At 28.5% G+C, this 17051-nt stretch overlaps 1 protein-coding gene across 1 annotated transcript; it reads right to left on the reverse strand.

Moving 5' to 3' along the window:
- Nucleotides 1–6523: 6523 nt before the first annotated feature.
- Nucleotides 6524–8722, reverse strand: LOC105112329 (gibberellin 20 oxidase 2-like). Its single transcript, XM_011008002.1, has 3 exons — nucleotides 8200–8722; nucleotides 7717–8038; nucleotides 6524–6979 (listed from the first exon to the last, which is right to left on the reverse strand). Exons 1-3 carry the CDS (start codon nucleotides 8697–8699, stop codon nucleotides 6716–6718), a joined length of 1086 nt encoding a protein of 361 aa, XP_011006304.1. The 5' UTR covers nucleotides 8700–8722; the 3' UTR covers nucleotides 6524–6715.
- Between the last annotated feature and the right edge of the window lie 8329 nt (nucleotides 8723–17051).

Genomic DNA, 17051 nt, shown 5'->3' on the forward strand with positions numbered 1-17051 from the left:
TCTCTACGGCACTGGAAGTTTATATTATATGTGTTTCGGATGCTAAAAAACTATCCAAAACCAATAATATATGGTCAACAACACACACTGACACAGATCACAGCAACATCCGACCCACCACTTGGAGAGGGGCGCACCACTCCTCCGTCCAACTCCTCTTATCACAGATAAGCCTGTAAAACATAGGATATCCGACATTCTTTCAGCTTCCTGCTATAATTTAATTCCAAGCCAAATTTTTGATACAATGGACACCTCTTCCTTTTTGCAAGGGCAGAGAAATAGCTCAACTTGCCCTTTTGCTAGCACAGCATCGTATCAATGCCCCAGCTGGGAGGAGCAGGAAATTTCCCTTTCCGTCTTTATGCTAGCTGGATGTTGAGAGACTTGCTTAATTCATTCCGAGACATGGAGTTCTCTGATCACTGGACTTTTGACAGAAAATAATTTGGTATCTTACAGACAATCCGTATTTTATATTATTACAACTTACCTTTGTTGGGAAAGCAGTGTACAAAAGCGTCCAGATGCTTCTTTTGGACTCCTTTTGAAATTTTCTTAGTGAACTTTCTTTGATTAGGTGGGCTTAATGTTTGCCTCTTGAGCTATCAGAAAATAATGAAAAAGAGCACTATCCTCTTGATTGAATGATTGAAATTGAAGAATAATGATAACCCTACTTCTGTTTAGGTGGCTCTTTTCAACCATAGACCAAAGGCAATAACATTTTCTTATCAACAACACATGCTTCAATATTAGGTTTAAGAAGTTGATATATTTTAATCAGAATCTGCTTTCATGTAGTAGTATGATCCCATGCTCACCCCAACTAATGAGTGGTCCCTGATGAATACTAAAATCTCTCAAATTCCTTACTCATACACTCAGATTCTATTTCCTATTAGACAATGAGAGCAACAACATGAACTGCTTAACAGTTTAGTATTATCAAATTATCCATTGTCTGCCATTGACGCATCTCTCCGCAAACAATGAAGTTGGCATTTCCCTTACATTACTCAACTTGTCTGCTGGCACTGGAATGTTAAAGGAGGGCTCTCAAGGCATCTCCTGACGGTAGTATTCAACATGTTAGCTTCTTGGAGGCAAAAGTGCTTGCTATTTACTCTTCTTGCTTTCGTTGTTCTCTCATCAGATGCATCAAGATTGCCTAAGGCTTACTGGGAACAAATGTTGCCCAAGAAGCGGCAGGCTCCTTCCTCATCCCCCTCTAAAGGCACCAATTCAGTCTCCAGATCATATTCTACAACGGTAAAATCTGATGGCAATCTTTCTTCGTCGGATGGAAAGGTCTAGTTGCAGTTTCAAGAACTCTAATCTCCTATTTCTAACAGTAGTACATGCAGTCTTGAAATTCGCACTGATCCCAAAGAAAGCATATGTCAAGTTTTGTAAATTAGTCTACATAATGATGTGTGTGTGTATATATACATGCTTTAAAGAGAAGCAAACTCTTGTGGATTTTCTCGACTTGGTCTGCGAAAACACTGTAAAGGTGATTGAGATATTGACAATGAATTAGCAGGATGGAATAATCAATACTGAGCTCAAGATGGAAAGATTCTTCGTAGGAGTTTGGATTTCACAACTGAGCCTGGTTTTGTTACCAGAGAAACATTGATTATGTTAATGCAGAGAAATAACTTACTATAGCATTTTTTTTTTTTTTAGATTTTCTTTCATGTAACTAATCTCTCTTGTAATCTGGATGTTTCCTTCAGCATAATCACAACTCAAAACTTTACGAAGCAAATATATCTTCAAATTCTGTGAGCAGATGCATTATTCTTGAAAATAAAGTTTCTCACGAATTTTATTAACAGGCTGTAGAATTAGTTCTATTTGTTGTTTTTTATTTAATTGTCTTCTCTCAGGCCAGTATAATGTCATTTACACTGGTCCTTTTCTATATTTAGTTTCCTATTTTTTGATGCATATGTCTGTGATTAGAGGGGACGTCAGCCATAGAGGACACAGAGCTAACTGTAGATAGCTGTTTCTGAAGCCATCGCAATTCCAACTTTTCCAAGCGATGGAACAATCCTGCACTGTGTTTGGCTATTCAAACTCTACAGCCTAAAACGAGTCCAATAAATTATGTTACATAATCGCAAAATTCTCTGGATGCAAAAAAACTTGATACAGAAGGAAGAACAAATTATCAGCAGATTGAAGTGGTAGTCATGTGTTTCCAGATGTTAAAATATCTACGACATCATTCCCTACTTAGAGGCATCAAAAAAACTTGATACGACATCATTCCCTACTTAGAGGCATCAAACCAACAATAGGCTTGTGTCAATTAATAAGAATTTTCTTGGTAGACATCTCTTGCAGGGCTTGTTTTTGCTAATCAAGCTATGCGAGCCTTTCAGAGCGTTCTGTCATTAGCAATGCTCAAAGAATCTAACCGTAGACAATGATGCGGGACAAAGCAAAAATTGAATAGAAGTAAGAGAGGAGAATGATAAAGCCAAGAAGAGAAAAAAAAAAAAAAACCAGTAAAACTGTAATCAAAATCAAATTTGAGCTTAAAAACCCACAAAATAATAAAAATCCAACAAAAACAATAAAATTAAAATTCAATAATAAAACTAAATAAAATCCAATAATTTGGATTTGGATGTGTCCAATCTTCAACCTAAAAGAGATTGGATCCATGCAAATGAATGGACTTTGCATTAAATATTGTTACTATGGAATAGAAATAGGTTTGAAGTTATGCATCCATGTAATAAACCCATTTACTGCTTATGTAAATTATTTACAAGCATAATTTTATAATGGGAAATGAATTGCCATTATATATATATATATATATATATAATGGCAATTCATTTCCCATTATAAAATATATATATATGATTGGACTTTAATATGAAGACTGACAATCTATTTAACTATTTTCTCCAATGTTTGTGATCAACATCTCATGCACAACTTCAATAGGTTTTTTTTCTTGGTCCCTCAAAGTTTAAATCTTTTTCAGTTTCATTTTCTAACTTTACTTTCATTAAATTTAATCCTTAAAAGTTCTATTTTTATTACACTAGAGTTTTTTATTCCCTTCGTATTGCATGTTATCAGGTGCCGATGAGTTAGGTGTCATTCAAGGACTAAATGACAGGTAAATTTTACATTAAATGAGAGGAAAAAAATGATCATCCATCTAATAACATGGTATATAAATTAAAAAAAAAAACTAAGATGTGCGGGCCTAGGTTGCAAGGCCTAGGCATGCCAGGGTTTTCATTTGGTACACAAGCATATACTTATTCTCTAAGCACATTGTATGCCTAGCCATTCATTTTTTTATCTCATTCTTTCTTCTTTTTGCATATTATAATTGCATTCTTTTTAAATAAATTTATTTAGATGATGATTAAATATTGATCAAATTGTATCATTTTTTTCAAAACATCTTAGCATATTGACATTAGCTTTTTGAGTAATTATATATAAGCATGATATACATAATTTTTAAAAGTAGACAGACAAAATATCATTTTTTTATTATATTTTTTCTCAATTTTATTATTATTATTATTATTATTATTATATTTTAATAAATTCATGTCAAATTATCAATTAATTATTTTTTTATATTTAAACTTAGATTAAGAAATTTGTTGTTTAAAAAATATTTTTGATAAAAAATGGGCCAATAAAAAAAATGAAAGAGACATGTTTTATTTTTTATACTTATTTAAAAATGTTAAAATTTTTCTTATAGTTCGTATGCAATAAACAAAATAGAGAAAGAAGGGTTTATTGTTTTTTTTTTAAAAAAATACATTAATAATGAAAGAGAATTTATTAAAAACAATGACATTTGTTTACATAATTCAAATTATTATTTTTCTTATGAAAGTATTTTTTTATTAAACGTCAGCAACTTTTTAATGGCTCATATAATTAAATTAAAAAACCAATTCACGTTATGCATCACAAAATCAAAATCAAATATATTCATAACAAAATACATTAATAAAAAGAGAATTTGTTTAAAACAATTACATTTTTTAAATAATTCAAATTATTATTTTTCTTATGAAAAAATATATTTTTATTAAAAATTAAACAACTTTTTTATTAGTTCATATATAATTAAATAAAAATATCAAATATCATGAAATTAAATATTTTTATTTGGATATATCTTTCAACTTTCTATTGTAGCCTTTAGTTCGCCTTAACAACTCTTTTTATAATTTATTTGTTTATATAAGTTTCAATTTATTTTATTAAAATTATACATTAACTTTTCAATTTCTAACATAAATGTGTTCACAACATCTTAACATTCTTCTCTTGTATTAATAATTAATTTGAAATCTTAACTGTAGCATAGCAAGATACTTGGCTAGTAAAAAAAAAAAAAATTAAAATATTTTTTATTGTTTAGTTGGAAGTAGCTGTACTAGAACAAGTAAATTATGATATGCTGCAGTGCAACAGCTTTTTCCCTCTTCTTTTTTGTCATTGAAAAATTATTAAGTTAGGGTCACTAAAGTTTTTTTTTTTTTAAAATTTTTTTTTATCTTCCCCCACGTTATGTTGACATAGTTTAAAGTTTTATATTTTGTTTGAATTATACAGAAACTAATTTAAAATGTTATTTGATTTTTTTAAATTTTTTTTAGAAAGAAATACACAGTGAATTATTATAATACAATTGCTTTTGTTATTGAAAAAATTATATAGTTTTGGTGGTATAATTGTTTTTTCAATTTTATTCTTTTATATTATATTATATTGACATGGTGTATAGTTTTATATTTTATTTTAATTATACAGAAACAGAATTAAAATGTTCCTTTTCTCTTCACGCAGAAACAATTGCATCATGGACTTGTATAGTGCACTACTTTTGTCTTTCATTTTTTCCTCCAAAAATTATACATGTATGGTCATTGAACTTTTTTTCTTTTTAAATCTATCCTCATACATTACATTGACATGGTTTAAATTTGTTATATTTTTTTCAATTTGTGTGTTTTGAGATATTCAAATTAGATTAAAATATTAAAGTTTATATATTTTATTTAAAATTCATTACAAATCCAAAAGAGCAAAATACACCTAGTCTTAAGGACACGAGTAAATAAAACAAATCTATTTTGGTCAAGAAGATGAAAGCTTAAAAGAAAAACATAACAACAATATAAAAATATTTATAGTTTTATATTTTTTTTTCAGATTCAAATTTATTATATTCCACTAATATACAATTACAATTTATATGTTTCAATATATCTTCCGCATCATTATCTTATTATTACTTTTTCTCTCTCTATTGTTTTTTTGGCTTTCTGAATAGCTATGTCATTATTATTTTTTTATCTTTTATAAGGATTTTACAATTAATATTATCTAAAAATATGTGAAATATTATTCACCTAGGGTAGTTTCCTTCTGAAAAATGGTTTTCATGAAAAATAGATTACTAAAAAGTAAATTATTATATAATTTATTTCAAGTAAAACAAATAGCAATAAAATAATAGAAACAAAATCTCACATTAGAAAGTTGAAAGATGATGAAATTTTTAAAAAAATCAATTTCATAAATTATTTTAAATAAAATTAATAGCAATGAAAATAATAGGGATCAAATTTAATAAATAAAAAAATTCAATTAAGAAAAGGATATGAATCCAAATATAAGAAAATACTTTTCTAAAAGCCAAATTAAATTTTTATTTGATTAAAAAATATTTTCTATTAACCAACTTTTCTAATAGTGAACAAACTCAAACAAGTTTAGAAAGTGGTTTTCAGGAAACCACATTCTATGAAACATATAAGGTCTTGATTAGTCCAATACCTATATATATTTCATGTTATATTTATTGTTTACCTGTTTGTTACATTGATTAGGACTATATATAGTTAGTATTAAAGAAAAATATTCACTATATAAAATAACTTAGTAATATAAAATTAGAGAACCACTTATACACCTGTTATGTTAATTTTTTTATAGATACTTATGATTTCTTTGTATATAATCTTTGTGTGGGTTAATTTTTTGTACACATCATTTGACAATCACCTATGTACTAGTTTTAGATATTTCTCTTTTCTCAACTTAGAGAATATTTGTTTTCTTTCATAAATAAAATAATATAGCATGTATCAGTTTCAATGATTCTAATTAATATTCATTCTTAATAGAGTATCGATTAGGACTATTTAAGAATAATTTTTAATGCAATATAATCTCATAGTTATAATAATTTAATTTTATATTTTTTTTTACAAAGTAGTTTTGTCCTAATAATTTTACTTTTGCTCTCATAAATATTTTTATTAATAATATGTTTTATTTGAGCAAAATCAATGACATATATAGTGTTAGGGTATATATACTAACACTATAACATATAAATAAATAGTAGATTTTTCAATCTTTTAGTTTATTTGTTAATGTTAATATTAATTTTAATTTTATATTGGAGGATGTGTCTACGAAAATAAACAGGGTAAAAGAAGGGACTTGTGAAATAGCAATAATGAGAAAAAAAAACAATACAGAATGCCAAAATATGCTTATGATCTGTGACCATATTGGTCAGGATATGTAGAAACTTGAATTTTAATCAGAAAAAAAAAAACCCGACTTTGAACTTTATTAGGCATGCGATATGGAGGAGAAAAGAGTCCCTGACAACATGGAGGAGCTAGCAAGACCACTAGAGATTTACTGATTGGGACCAGTTGGTGAAGTTTTGAAGTGTGTTATCATCAGCTCTGTAGTGATTTTGTACGAATCGAGACAAATTCAACCATGTGAAGTCTGGGTACATCCTTTTCCCTTCACTGCACACAAGCTCTTGTGGTGGTCTCACCACCTTGTCTTCTCTTGGACTGAGAAAGAATGCCAAAGATTTCCTCTGCTCATGCTTGTTAACCATCGCCCGATGCAAGCAACTCTTGTATTTCCCATTTGATAGTGCCTACACAGCCAGCAAAATCGAGAGGAAAAAAAACGATAAGAAGTGATCATTGGGAACCCACTCGCACGAAGCTCGCCGTTGCCGGAAAATGGAACGCTTCCAAGTTTAACAGTAAACCAGAAAGTATGAGCCCATTACAAACTTGAAGCTCCCTATAAATCTAGGCTTATTCAAATTATTCAAAGGCAATTCTCCTTAAAGCCCAGCCCAGAAGATACGGAGTTCACGTCACAAGAAAAGAGATCACAATTAATGTAGATAGATTTATTAATCATGAAAAACACCGATAAAAGAATCGCTGTTTATTGATTTAACTGTACATTTAAGCTTCTGAAGCATGCAGCTAGGCCTCAAATTAACATTTACCATACAAATTTACAAAATTTTCAAACACTGGAATTCTAATTTCTAGCATCCAAATTTATAACATTTATGAGGCGTCATCTATACTAAATACCCTTGTTCTTTGATAGAGGTCAGTTTCTGTTTTCAGTTTTTTTATACCAAATTAATTTTGTAATCTAATTTGTTTTACACCTACTACTAATGAAAAGAAAAGAAAAGAAAAGAGGGTGAATCATAATGTGTAAATAGGGCTACAAAGTAGTTGCACCCTGTGCGTCATTTTACTCGTATTTTTATTTTCTGTCTTCCTCCATTTCCTTTCTATATAAAAAAAGAAAGAAAAAAGATAACACATAGAAACAAAATTATAATATATATTGCCGGCGGCCTACCGTGAAGGTATCACCAATATTGATGATGAGTGCACCTTGACGAGGTGGAATTGTCTGCCATACGTTGTTTGTGAAAATCTCTAGACCTCCAACTTGATCTTGGTGAAGTATGGTTATTGAATTTGAATCGCAATGGGGCCCCGTGCCAAGAGTACTTCCAGGCTCTTGACAAGGAGGGTAGAAGTTACATCTCAATATCGAGAAACCATCTTCAAAGAATTTTCTGTAGAGTTTTCGATCAACTCCCAGGCTGATTGCCAGTAGTTCCAGTATGGCAAAGGATAAATCCATCATAGCTTCACAATATTTTTGATATACCATTCTGCAAGAAGAGCAAAGTGAGTTCGAATGTAATATTTCTAACAAAAAATGGACAAGCAAGAACTTACAAGGAGATTTTTTCTTTTTTCGGAGTGGGGAATAATATCCATAAATGCTCCCTATCTTTAATAAAAAAAAGAGAGAAAAAACAAATCAACATACCCTGTTTGCTCAAAATCATTCCCAAGAGTAGATTTGAAGAAATCTAGCACCACGAGATCCGAAGAATTTTCATGGTAACGAAAAGAGAGTGTCTCTTTCCATGGAAGTTTTGATGCATACCGATCAGCATGAGCACCAGAATAACCACACAAGCTGCCTGGCATCCTCCGAGCCTTAAGTTTCTCGGAAACTGGAAGCCTAAAGAAATGGTCCATGTAATCCTCTGCGTCTCTAATAACATTGGGATCTACTCCATGATTGATCACTTGAAAGAAACCATGCCTCAAGCATGCATCCTTGATTATATTCGCAGCCTGTTTTGTTGCCTCCTCGTCCCCTTCAAAGAACCCCTCCAGGTCCACCAGTGGCTCCGAGAGCTCTTGTTGAGCCCTAACCAAGTCTGGCCAAAGAAATTCTTTCGGAAAACCAGCTTGTTTGTGCAACACCGAGTCAAATAAAAAGCCCTTGCTTTGCTCTTGGAGTTTTAGGGGAGAATCCATTGAGAAAGACAAACAAAGGTGAATATTAGGTGGAGCCGAGACATGATATTTATAGATGTCAATGCCCATAAGAGATGCTGATTAATTATAAAAACAACGGGATTTTTACGAATTTGGTCATCGGCAATCAATAATATTTTAATTTTCATTCTTTAAAAAACATTAAGAAATAGAAAACGAACTAATTAAATTTATTAATTATGTAAGTGCATGTGTTTACATGATCCCTTTATTTTCTTAATTAGTTTTTGTTAATCACTCTTTAACGTAAAAACTCATTTATACCAATTTTTACTATTTTGGATATTGATAAAGAATTTCAGATGACATACTTATGAATATTCCGTTAATTTCAAACATGTGATAAATGAGTTTTCTTTTTTTGAGACAACAAATATTTATCTTATGTTTTTATTTTCTTGTAATTTTATTTTTCAATTTATTATTATTAGATTTTTTTATTTTTTTTATTTTTTTATTTTGTATTAATATGATTATATTATAAATAAAATTAATTATATTAAAATTTTTCTCATGATTATAGTATTTTTAATCTTTGAATGTTTTGATTTGTAATAAATCTTTTTATTCTTCACTTTCAACAACGTTAATTAGTATAAGAATCTAATAATTCCTCATAATTAGTTGTAAATTGTTATTATTTAAAATCATGATGGTTGGACCCATAGTGAATCAGCTCATAAACAAAAGAATCATTAAGTCATATTTATAAGGTTTTTTTTAAAAATAATTTTATGTTAGATAATTTCATAACATATAAATGTTTTTTAACTACAAAGGTTTGTTTCACAAGTAATTTAAACTTGATGATAAGTTTTTTCTAATCTAGAAAGACCAATCAAATAACCTATTTTTTTTTTAATTAGAATTATTTTTTTTCACTTAGCATTTGTTAGGTTTTTTTATGTTGTAGAATAGTTTTTTTATTTTGTATTTATATTTAGTATTAATAATGTTTTCTATTTTTTTTAATAAAAAGGTTGCAAAAACTTTTTCACAAGTAAAACATAAATTAATAAAATTAAATATTTTAAAAATCCCCTAGTAATTATAATATTTTTATTTTTAAATTTTTTTATTTCTAACAAAATTTCTTATTGTACAGTCGAGGCTGTCCTCGTTTGTATGGTTTAATTCTTGAAAAAAAAAAAACACGTTTAACAATTATCTTTTTTGGTACCCAACACAGCAGTACTTGGTTTGGTGGGGACCAGATACTGTAAATGTACCTGTGATATATATATATATATATATATAATTAATTAAAAAGATGATAATCCAATGATAAATGCTTACCTAAAAATCTACATACGTCGTAATTACCTACCAATTAAAATTGCTTGTATGATATATCTGGTAATTAATGTTGGTGATGACAATGACATGGCAACCATGGAAAGACACATCGATGAGGGTGACAATTCATACGTGGCCTTGATGACCATGGTTATGCAATTTTTACTGTGTACACAGATGATATTCCTGTGGGTTGGAAATAAATTTATTTTTCTATTTTCTTTCTTTCGATTTTAAGTTTTAACATTAGGGGTGTCTTTGAAAGTTTTAAATTTAATCTTTTTTTTTTAATTCTATGCATAAGTCATTAGTAAAGAATTTAAATGATGGAGTAATTTATATAAAAAATGAACGGTGATGTAATAGTAATAATAATAAAATAGTAATAATAATAATAATAATAATCTAAATATAATGGTAATCATAACAATAAAAAAATATTTTTATTGTACAGAATTTAAAGCATGCTATATATGCAAACAAATCTTCCTAATAATCAAATTGTCAAGGAACGCATTTTATATAATTGATTAGCATAAATAGAGTAATACAAATGTAAATTTTATATGATTAGGATCCTTTGGTTCGCGTTCCCTTTTATCATTTTTATCCTGTTTTTTAAGAAAAGAGGAGAATAAACTAATTAGTTTTTATTTTTATTTTATTTTTTAATAATAATAATAATAATAATAGTAGTAGTAATAGTAGTAGTTTTATTCGTCCATTTCATGTGCGCAAAATAAGAGAGATTTACATTTATTCGTACACTTCATGTGCGCAAAATAAGAGAGATTTACAGCCTAAACATACGCGCAAGGAGATTGCACAATTTATTCGGGCTTGACAAGAAGCAATTGCTCGAATTGAAGTAGGCACCCACCTTTTTGATAATTACCAATGAATTGCCTTTTGTTTTTATTTCATGTGTTTAGGAATTATGATGTTCTTAAAAAAACAACATTTTGGTGTTTGAGTATGTTAGGTGGAACACGTGGCGAGGGAACAAAATATATGGGCTGCTTATGAGGTATTGGAGTTGATCTGCGATTTGTACTTGTGCGTGTTCCCTCTCTTGAAAGTTAGCCGTAACCTTATTTACAAGGATTATTATTATTATTATTATTATTATTATTATTATTCCTATATTTGGCTATAATAAAAGCCCACAAAAAACACTGAAAAGTTTTGCTGATTTTTCTGTTTTAAAAATAAACGGAATTCATCTTCATTGAAATTTGTAAATTTAAAATAAATAGATAAGATTTGGTATATGATGAAAACAATAATAACGTAATTACTTATCATTTAGTACATGTTCTTTTTCATCTTCTTGTTTTTTTGGTCATGTTTTTCAGAAGGAGATGAGAATAGAACAAGGAGTTACGGATAGTGTCATCATGTGGGTCTCTCTTTGGTCCTTGGGAAATGCAGTATTTCGCCTTTTGTTTTTGTGTCTTTGTGAAACCAAATCAGATGATGATGAGCATAAATCAATGATGAGAGTCGAGGTACCATTACAAATTCAAAGAGACTATCAAACACTTGCACATGAACTTAGCTGATAGTATGAACAACAATATGTTTTTCAAAACAATCTTTAGATTCATTTATTGCTAGAAGATGAACACACCAAACTAGATACAATCTTCAAATCATCAATCATTGAAAAATAAAAAGGACTAGACCTCTGTTTTTACATTTATAAACTTCAAGTCATCGTTATTCGCTTGTCTATCAATTAAAAGTGAACATCAATATACTACCTCTTAAAGCATAAAAATGGATCGAATTCTCAAGATCAAATCAACACCACATACTCATTCAAGCAGAAATTTTAAAGAGAGGTATGCCATTATGGACTATACCAAAAAGGATTTGAAAGGATTATACATTTAAAGTGATCGATAACAAAGTTGTTAATTCTATTTTGTTTTGTCTGTAATTGCTGAAATGTTTTGTACTAATTTAAAAAACTATACAAAAGAAGGATTTGAAAGGATTATACATTTAAAATGATCGATAACAAGATTGTTAATTCTATTCTGTTTTGTCTATAATAGCCAAAACATTTTGTACTAATTTAAAAAACTATACAAAATAAAATAATTTTCATTTCATTTTAAATCTCGATCCATTTTGAATTTTTTGGATATATTTTGGAAGGAATGTTTCCATTTTATTTCATATGTTTCGTTTCGAGCTTGAAAAACCATTGAATCAAACCCAAACTTCAACTTTATTTAACCAAAACAAATTGTAAAAATACCATATAAATATTAATAACTCCATTTTCAACTGCAAAACAATCTTTAATCAATCTAAAAATAAAAAATCAAACAAAACAACAATAATAATAAATTTAAGGACCCTAGTCTATTTTTTTGGCATGGTCAAATGGCAAATTCATCTTTATTGAACTCTCTCTCCTAACAAACCTTCATTGACATCAATATCTATTACATTCCTTTCATTTTTATAGTTAGATAATACATGAGTTACATATCTTTTTTATAAAATGCTAAGAGATCAAAAAATCACTCTCCATTAATATCACAATAAAATGTATTTTGCCATACAATTAAAAGTACTGGATTATTTTTTATTATTCTTAAGAAAAGCATAACCTTCTCGTGATATTGAATGAGTAAACTAAAAGGAATTTAAAGGGATGATAAACAAAACTTATAGTTTAATTAAGTGTTAAAAAAAATACTAGTTGGGTGGTGTTTGTGTGTTAACCTAAATGTGACACTCAGATTCCAACTCCTTTACCTTCGTTCAAGAATTAATTGTCGTAGCGTTTTGACGTGAATGACTTGTATGCCTTCCCTTTATCTTTTAGATGTAAAAAGTTCGGGTTTGATTTATGCTTCTTTGATATTAAAACATTTTACTTTTATAATATTTTGGTATTTTGTTTAAGTTGAATCATTTTAAGTCAAAGTTCTATTTAATCTTGACTATTTAAAAATATTTAAAATTTTACAATTATATTTATTTGTCAGTATGTTTATATTGCATAATTTATAATTAATTTATCTTGAATTTGAATTATGTTTATTAAGTTATATATATATATATAGACACACACACACACACACACAGAGACACAGTACAATCCTGAAATGACATGTTGAAATGCTATGAAACCGAAACATTTCATAATTAAAAAACAGAATTGACAACCTTGATAAAGAATACTAGTGAGCTTTAATGTAACTATGACTTGGACCTTATAAAAGTTCTAGCTGGAGCTCCTGAGATTAAAGTGTAAGCATCAAGGATTGGTTTTTTGAGATTTATTCAATGTTTAACAAAGAAAAGAGTATTACATGGAGAAAAGGGTATGGTATTTGGATTGTATTTACTAGGGTTTTTTTTATAGAGGACTCTTGTTTTTATTCTACTAATGGCTGATAAAAAAAATCATATTTCCTTTAGTTCCTCCTCTTTTCTTTTCTTTTCTGTTTGTTTCCTCATCATTCTCCTCTCTTTTCTTTTTCTTTTCCCTCATATAAGGCTTTTAGGGCCACTTTATAAGGAGCATATGACATTCTAGAGGTTGTGTGATAGAGAATGTCATCCCTTGGTCCTAGGAAGAAGATATTGTCCATTTGTTAGAGACGGGCATGGTTATTCGGTTGTTTCGGTAGCTAACAATGTTTGAGCTATAACCTTATAGAGATTTTCCATATTTGAGGCATGAGCTTTGTTAGGAGTTTTGGGAATTTTAGAGCAAAATAATTGCTTTAGTACCATTAGTCCTATAAAAGAGAGTTTTAACCATTGATTTAGGTAACTTTGACTCAAATTGATGAGTTGTTAATTGTGTGAAAAAATGTAGAATGTTAAATCTTAAATTTGTTCATAAAGAAACATAAGTGAGATAAGATTTTATGATCTATGTGGAATTTATCTATGACCAAGGAACCACTTTCAGTTAAACCATGTAAATAGAATTGAGAGCTTTTTATTTGGATTGAAAAGAAAATGATGTTGGAATATGATTTGAACCAATGGGTATAGATTAGAAGTTTTGGGTTCTAAATGAAGAAGAAGATGACTAGTGTTAGATGATAATTTGTCAGGCTTTTTAATTCTTGGGTACTCATCAAAACATCATTGTTTCATTAATCTCTTATGATTAGGGTTTTACATTTTTCTCAATTCAATTTTAGTCCCTATTCTTCTAAAATCTTTTAATTGAACCCTCAATTATTCTTAAATTCCAACAATTCATTCAATCGTACCCTTGATACTTTAATTAGAATCCTTGAATTTTAATTCCTTTTACAAAGTAATCATTGGTCTTAAAATCTTTTAATTCGATCCTTTATTAGCTTGTAAACTTTTAATTTTTTTTCAATTTAGTCTTTGATCAAATTGATTTATCATCCTTGAAGTTTAACATCCTTTTCACTTTGGTCCTTGATTTTACTTTTTTCAAGAAAGCCTTAAATTGACTTTTAAATTTTGGATTTCTTGTGATTTGACCACATATTAAGTTAATCATGATATTTCAAATTTTAATTAAGTCCATGAACTTTAACTCTTTCAATTTTCACCTAAATTTACTTTCAAAATTGATTTTTCTTATAAGTAAGCTCTTAACTAAAGTCAATTAAGTCCTTTCAAATTTCATTTAAGCCCCTAGACTCTAAAATTTTGTAAATCCATTATTTTCTTTAATTGGTCTCTTGATTGACAAAACTAGGATGTTGTACTTTACAGCCCCGCCCATATTAGTCCTCAAATTTCCAATTTGGGCAGTAATGACCACTCTATTTTCTTCAACTTTCCTCAACAAGACCTTAAATTACTTGTCTATATTGCATTCTAACTAGCTCTTAATCAATTTATTGTTTATTTGTGTCTAAAAATACTATGTTATATGATTGTAAGAGGATTATTTTAATTCAGTTCTTTATTAAACTACTCTAACTTATCAAATAATTAATGATGAATACTTAAAAGTACATTTTTATCAAGGTTTTATATCACTATTTTGCACTTAAAGTATCATTAAATTTCCTAACTTAAGCATGTTTTATAATAACAAGTATGATAATATAAGATAACTTTAATTTATGGTAAATGCTGATTTTAAATGTAAGCATATCTCACAATTCAAAGGATTGATTGATGTGATTAATTATTAAAAGTGAAAGGACAAAGAAAAGGCTATGCTTAGAAAATAAATGCTGATTCAATTTAAATTGAAACACTATTTAGTTATTGGGTCACATATAGAGCTGTAGATTATGGATTTCAGTTTGGTTTATATGGCTAGAAAGCTAAGATATAGGCCAAAGACATAGGCCTAAAACATTCATGAAGAGTCCAAGACTCAATTCTATCATTTGAAAGTCCAAATCTTAGCATTAAAAAAGAAGTCTAAATATGTTCTACAAACCAGACATTATTTAGTGTTCAGCCTATATCTCGAGTTTTAGAAGTTCAAATGCACTGATTATTTTTTTGCTGGAAAGCTAAGAATAGTTTCCCAAAACTTTCATGAAGACTATCTACTCAAATTCTAATATTAACAATGATGTTTTCTACAAATAAAAAAATAAAAATTGTTATCAAGTCAAGAGGTGGCCACTCACTCAATAATTAGTCATCAAATCAATAGTTTCAAATTTTAGCCTATAAAAGAAGGTATTTGTCATGCATGTAAGCATCTTAGTTTTCATATTAAGATTATGTTCTTACTCTCTCTCTTTATATTTTTTGTAATGCTTAAGTTTCATTTATATTAATATCTTATTTATGCTTTTCATTTCCTTTCTTTTACTTAGTTAACTTATATCTTATTTATGTTCTTATATTGTTTATTTATGTTTCTTTCTTTCATTATGTTTAGTTAAGTTTATTAAGCCAAGATGAAAATGTTATACTAATAGTGTAAGAATAAGTATAATATAAACTCAACATGGACTTTAATGTTTGATACTAACATGTTTTATATTTGTTATCTTGTTCACTCTTTAATACTTTGCTTGTTAAATGGTTAATCTAGATTTATATTGCATAACCCTTGGTACAATAAAAATTTAGCATTTTCATAGCTCAACCGTATGATGTAACTAACACTTATGCCATGAAAGGAACTTGATTTGTTGTTAACATAAGTTATAATCATGAATGCTTGACGAGATTTACAAGTATTAGAATTAATTGAATAAGATGACTAATGTAATCATGTTAACAATATATAATCTGATTGGAACCTCCTTTGTGTGTGGGATTGTAACCTCTTTTGTGTATTGTATCTAGTTAAATAATAAAAAGAGTTTATACTATATTTGTTTGAAATACCATTAGTGGAGCTTTTAACCTTGATAATTATTTTATTCTTGTTTAATCCTTACATCAATATCACATCTTAAGAATTCTTTTCAACTCCTTTTCTTTTATTGTTTATAATTTTATATAGTTCTCTTTTCTATGATTCGATCCCGGTTTTGCAGGATTATTTATTACTTTGACACTCCTGCACTTGAAAAAAAACATTAATCTTTTATTCGTGTCAAGTTTTTTGTGCTGTTGTTAGGGAGGTAAATTCTTGTATAAGTTAAATATTTATTTTATGTTCTCTTTTCTCTTTTCTCTTTTCTTTTATCTAACTTTTGTTTTTGTTATGTTTCTTTTTCTTTTTTGCTTCTTTTCTTCCTTTTATTCTCTTCTTACACGCGCATGAGAGTTTGGTCATGTATATTAAGTGGTAGGCTTTGTATGGTATCGTCATCATTTTCAGAAAATATAGCCGAAGAAGATAATCAATTACTTCATAATGAGAATAATGAGAATAACCGTGCTAGAACACTTAGAGACCACACGCTCATGTATAGTTTTTCCTCCTGATGTATCTTCCTCATGTATAGTTTTTCCTCTTGATGTATCTCATTTCAATTTTAGGTGAGTCATTATTCAACTTTTACTTACTGTTCATGATTTAGATCTAGAAAATCTCTACTTGCATTTGAGAGAATTTGAAGAAGTTTGTAACACTTATAATGACTTAAATTATAA

Source organism: Populus euphratica, unplaced genomic scaffold (genome assembly GCF_000495115.2).
Source record: "Populus euphratica unplaced genomic scaffold, PopEup_1.0 scaffold334.1, whole genome shotgun sequence".
NCBI classification, from domain to species: Eukaryota; Viridiplantae; Streptophyta; class Magnoliopsida; order Malpighiales; family Salicaceae; genus Populus; species Populus euphratica.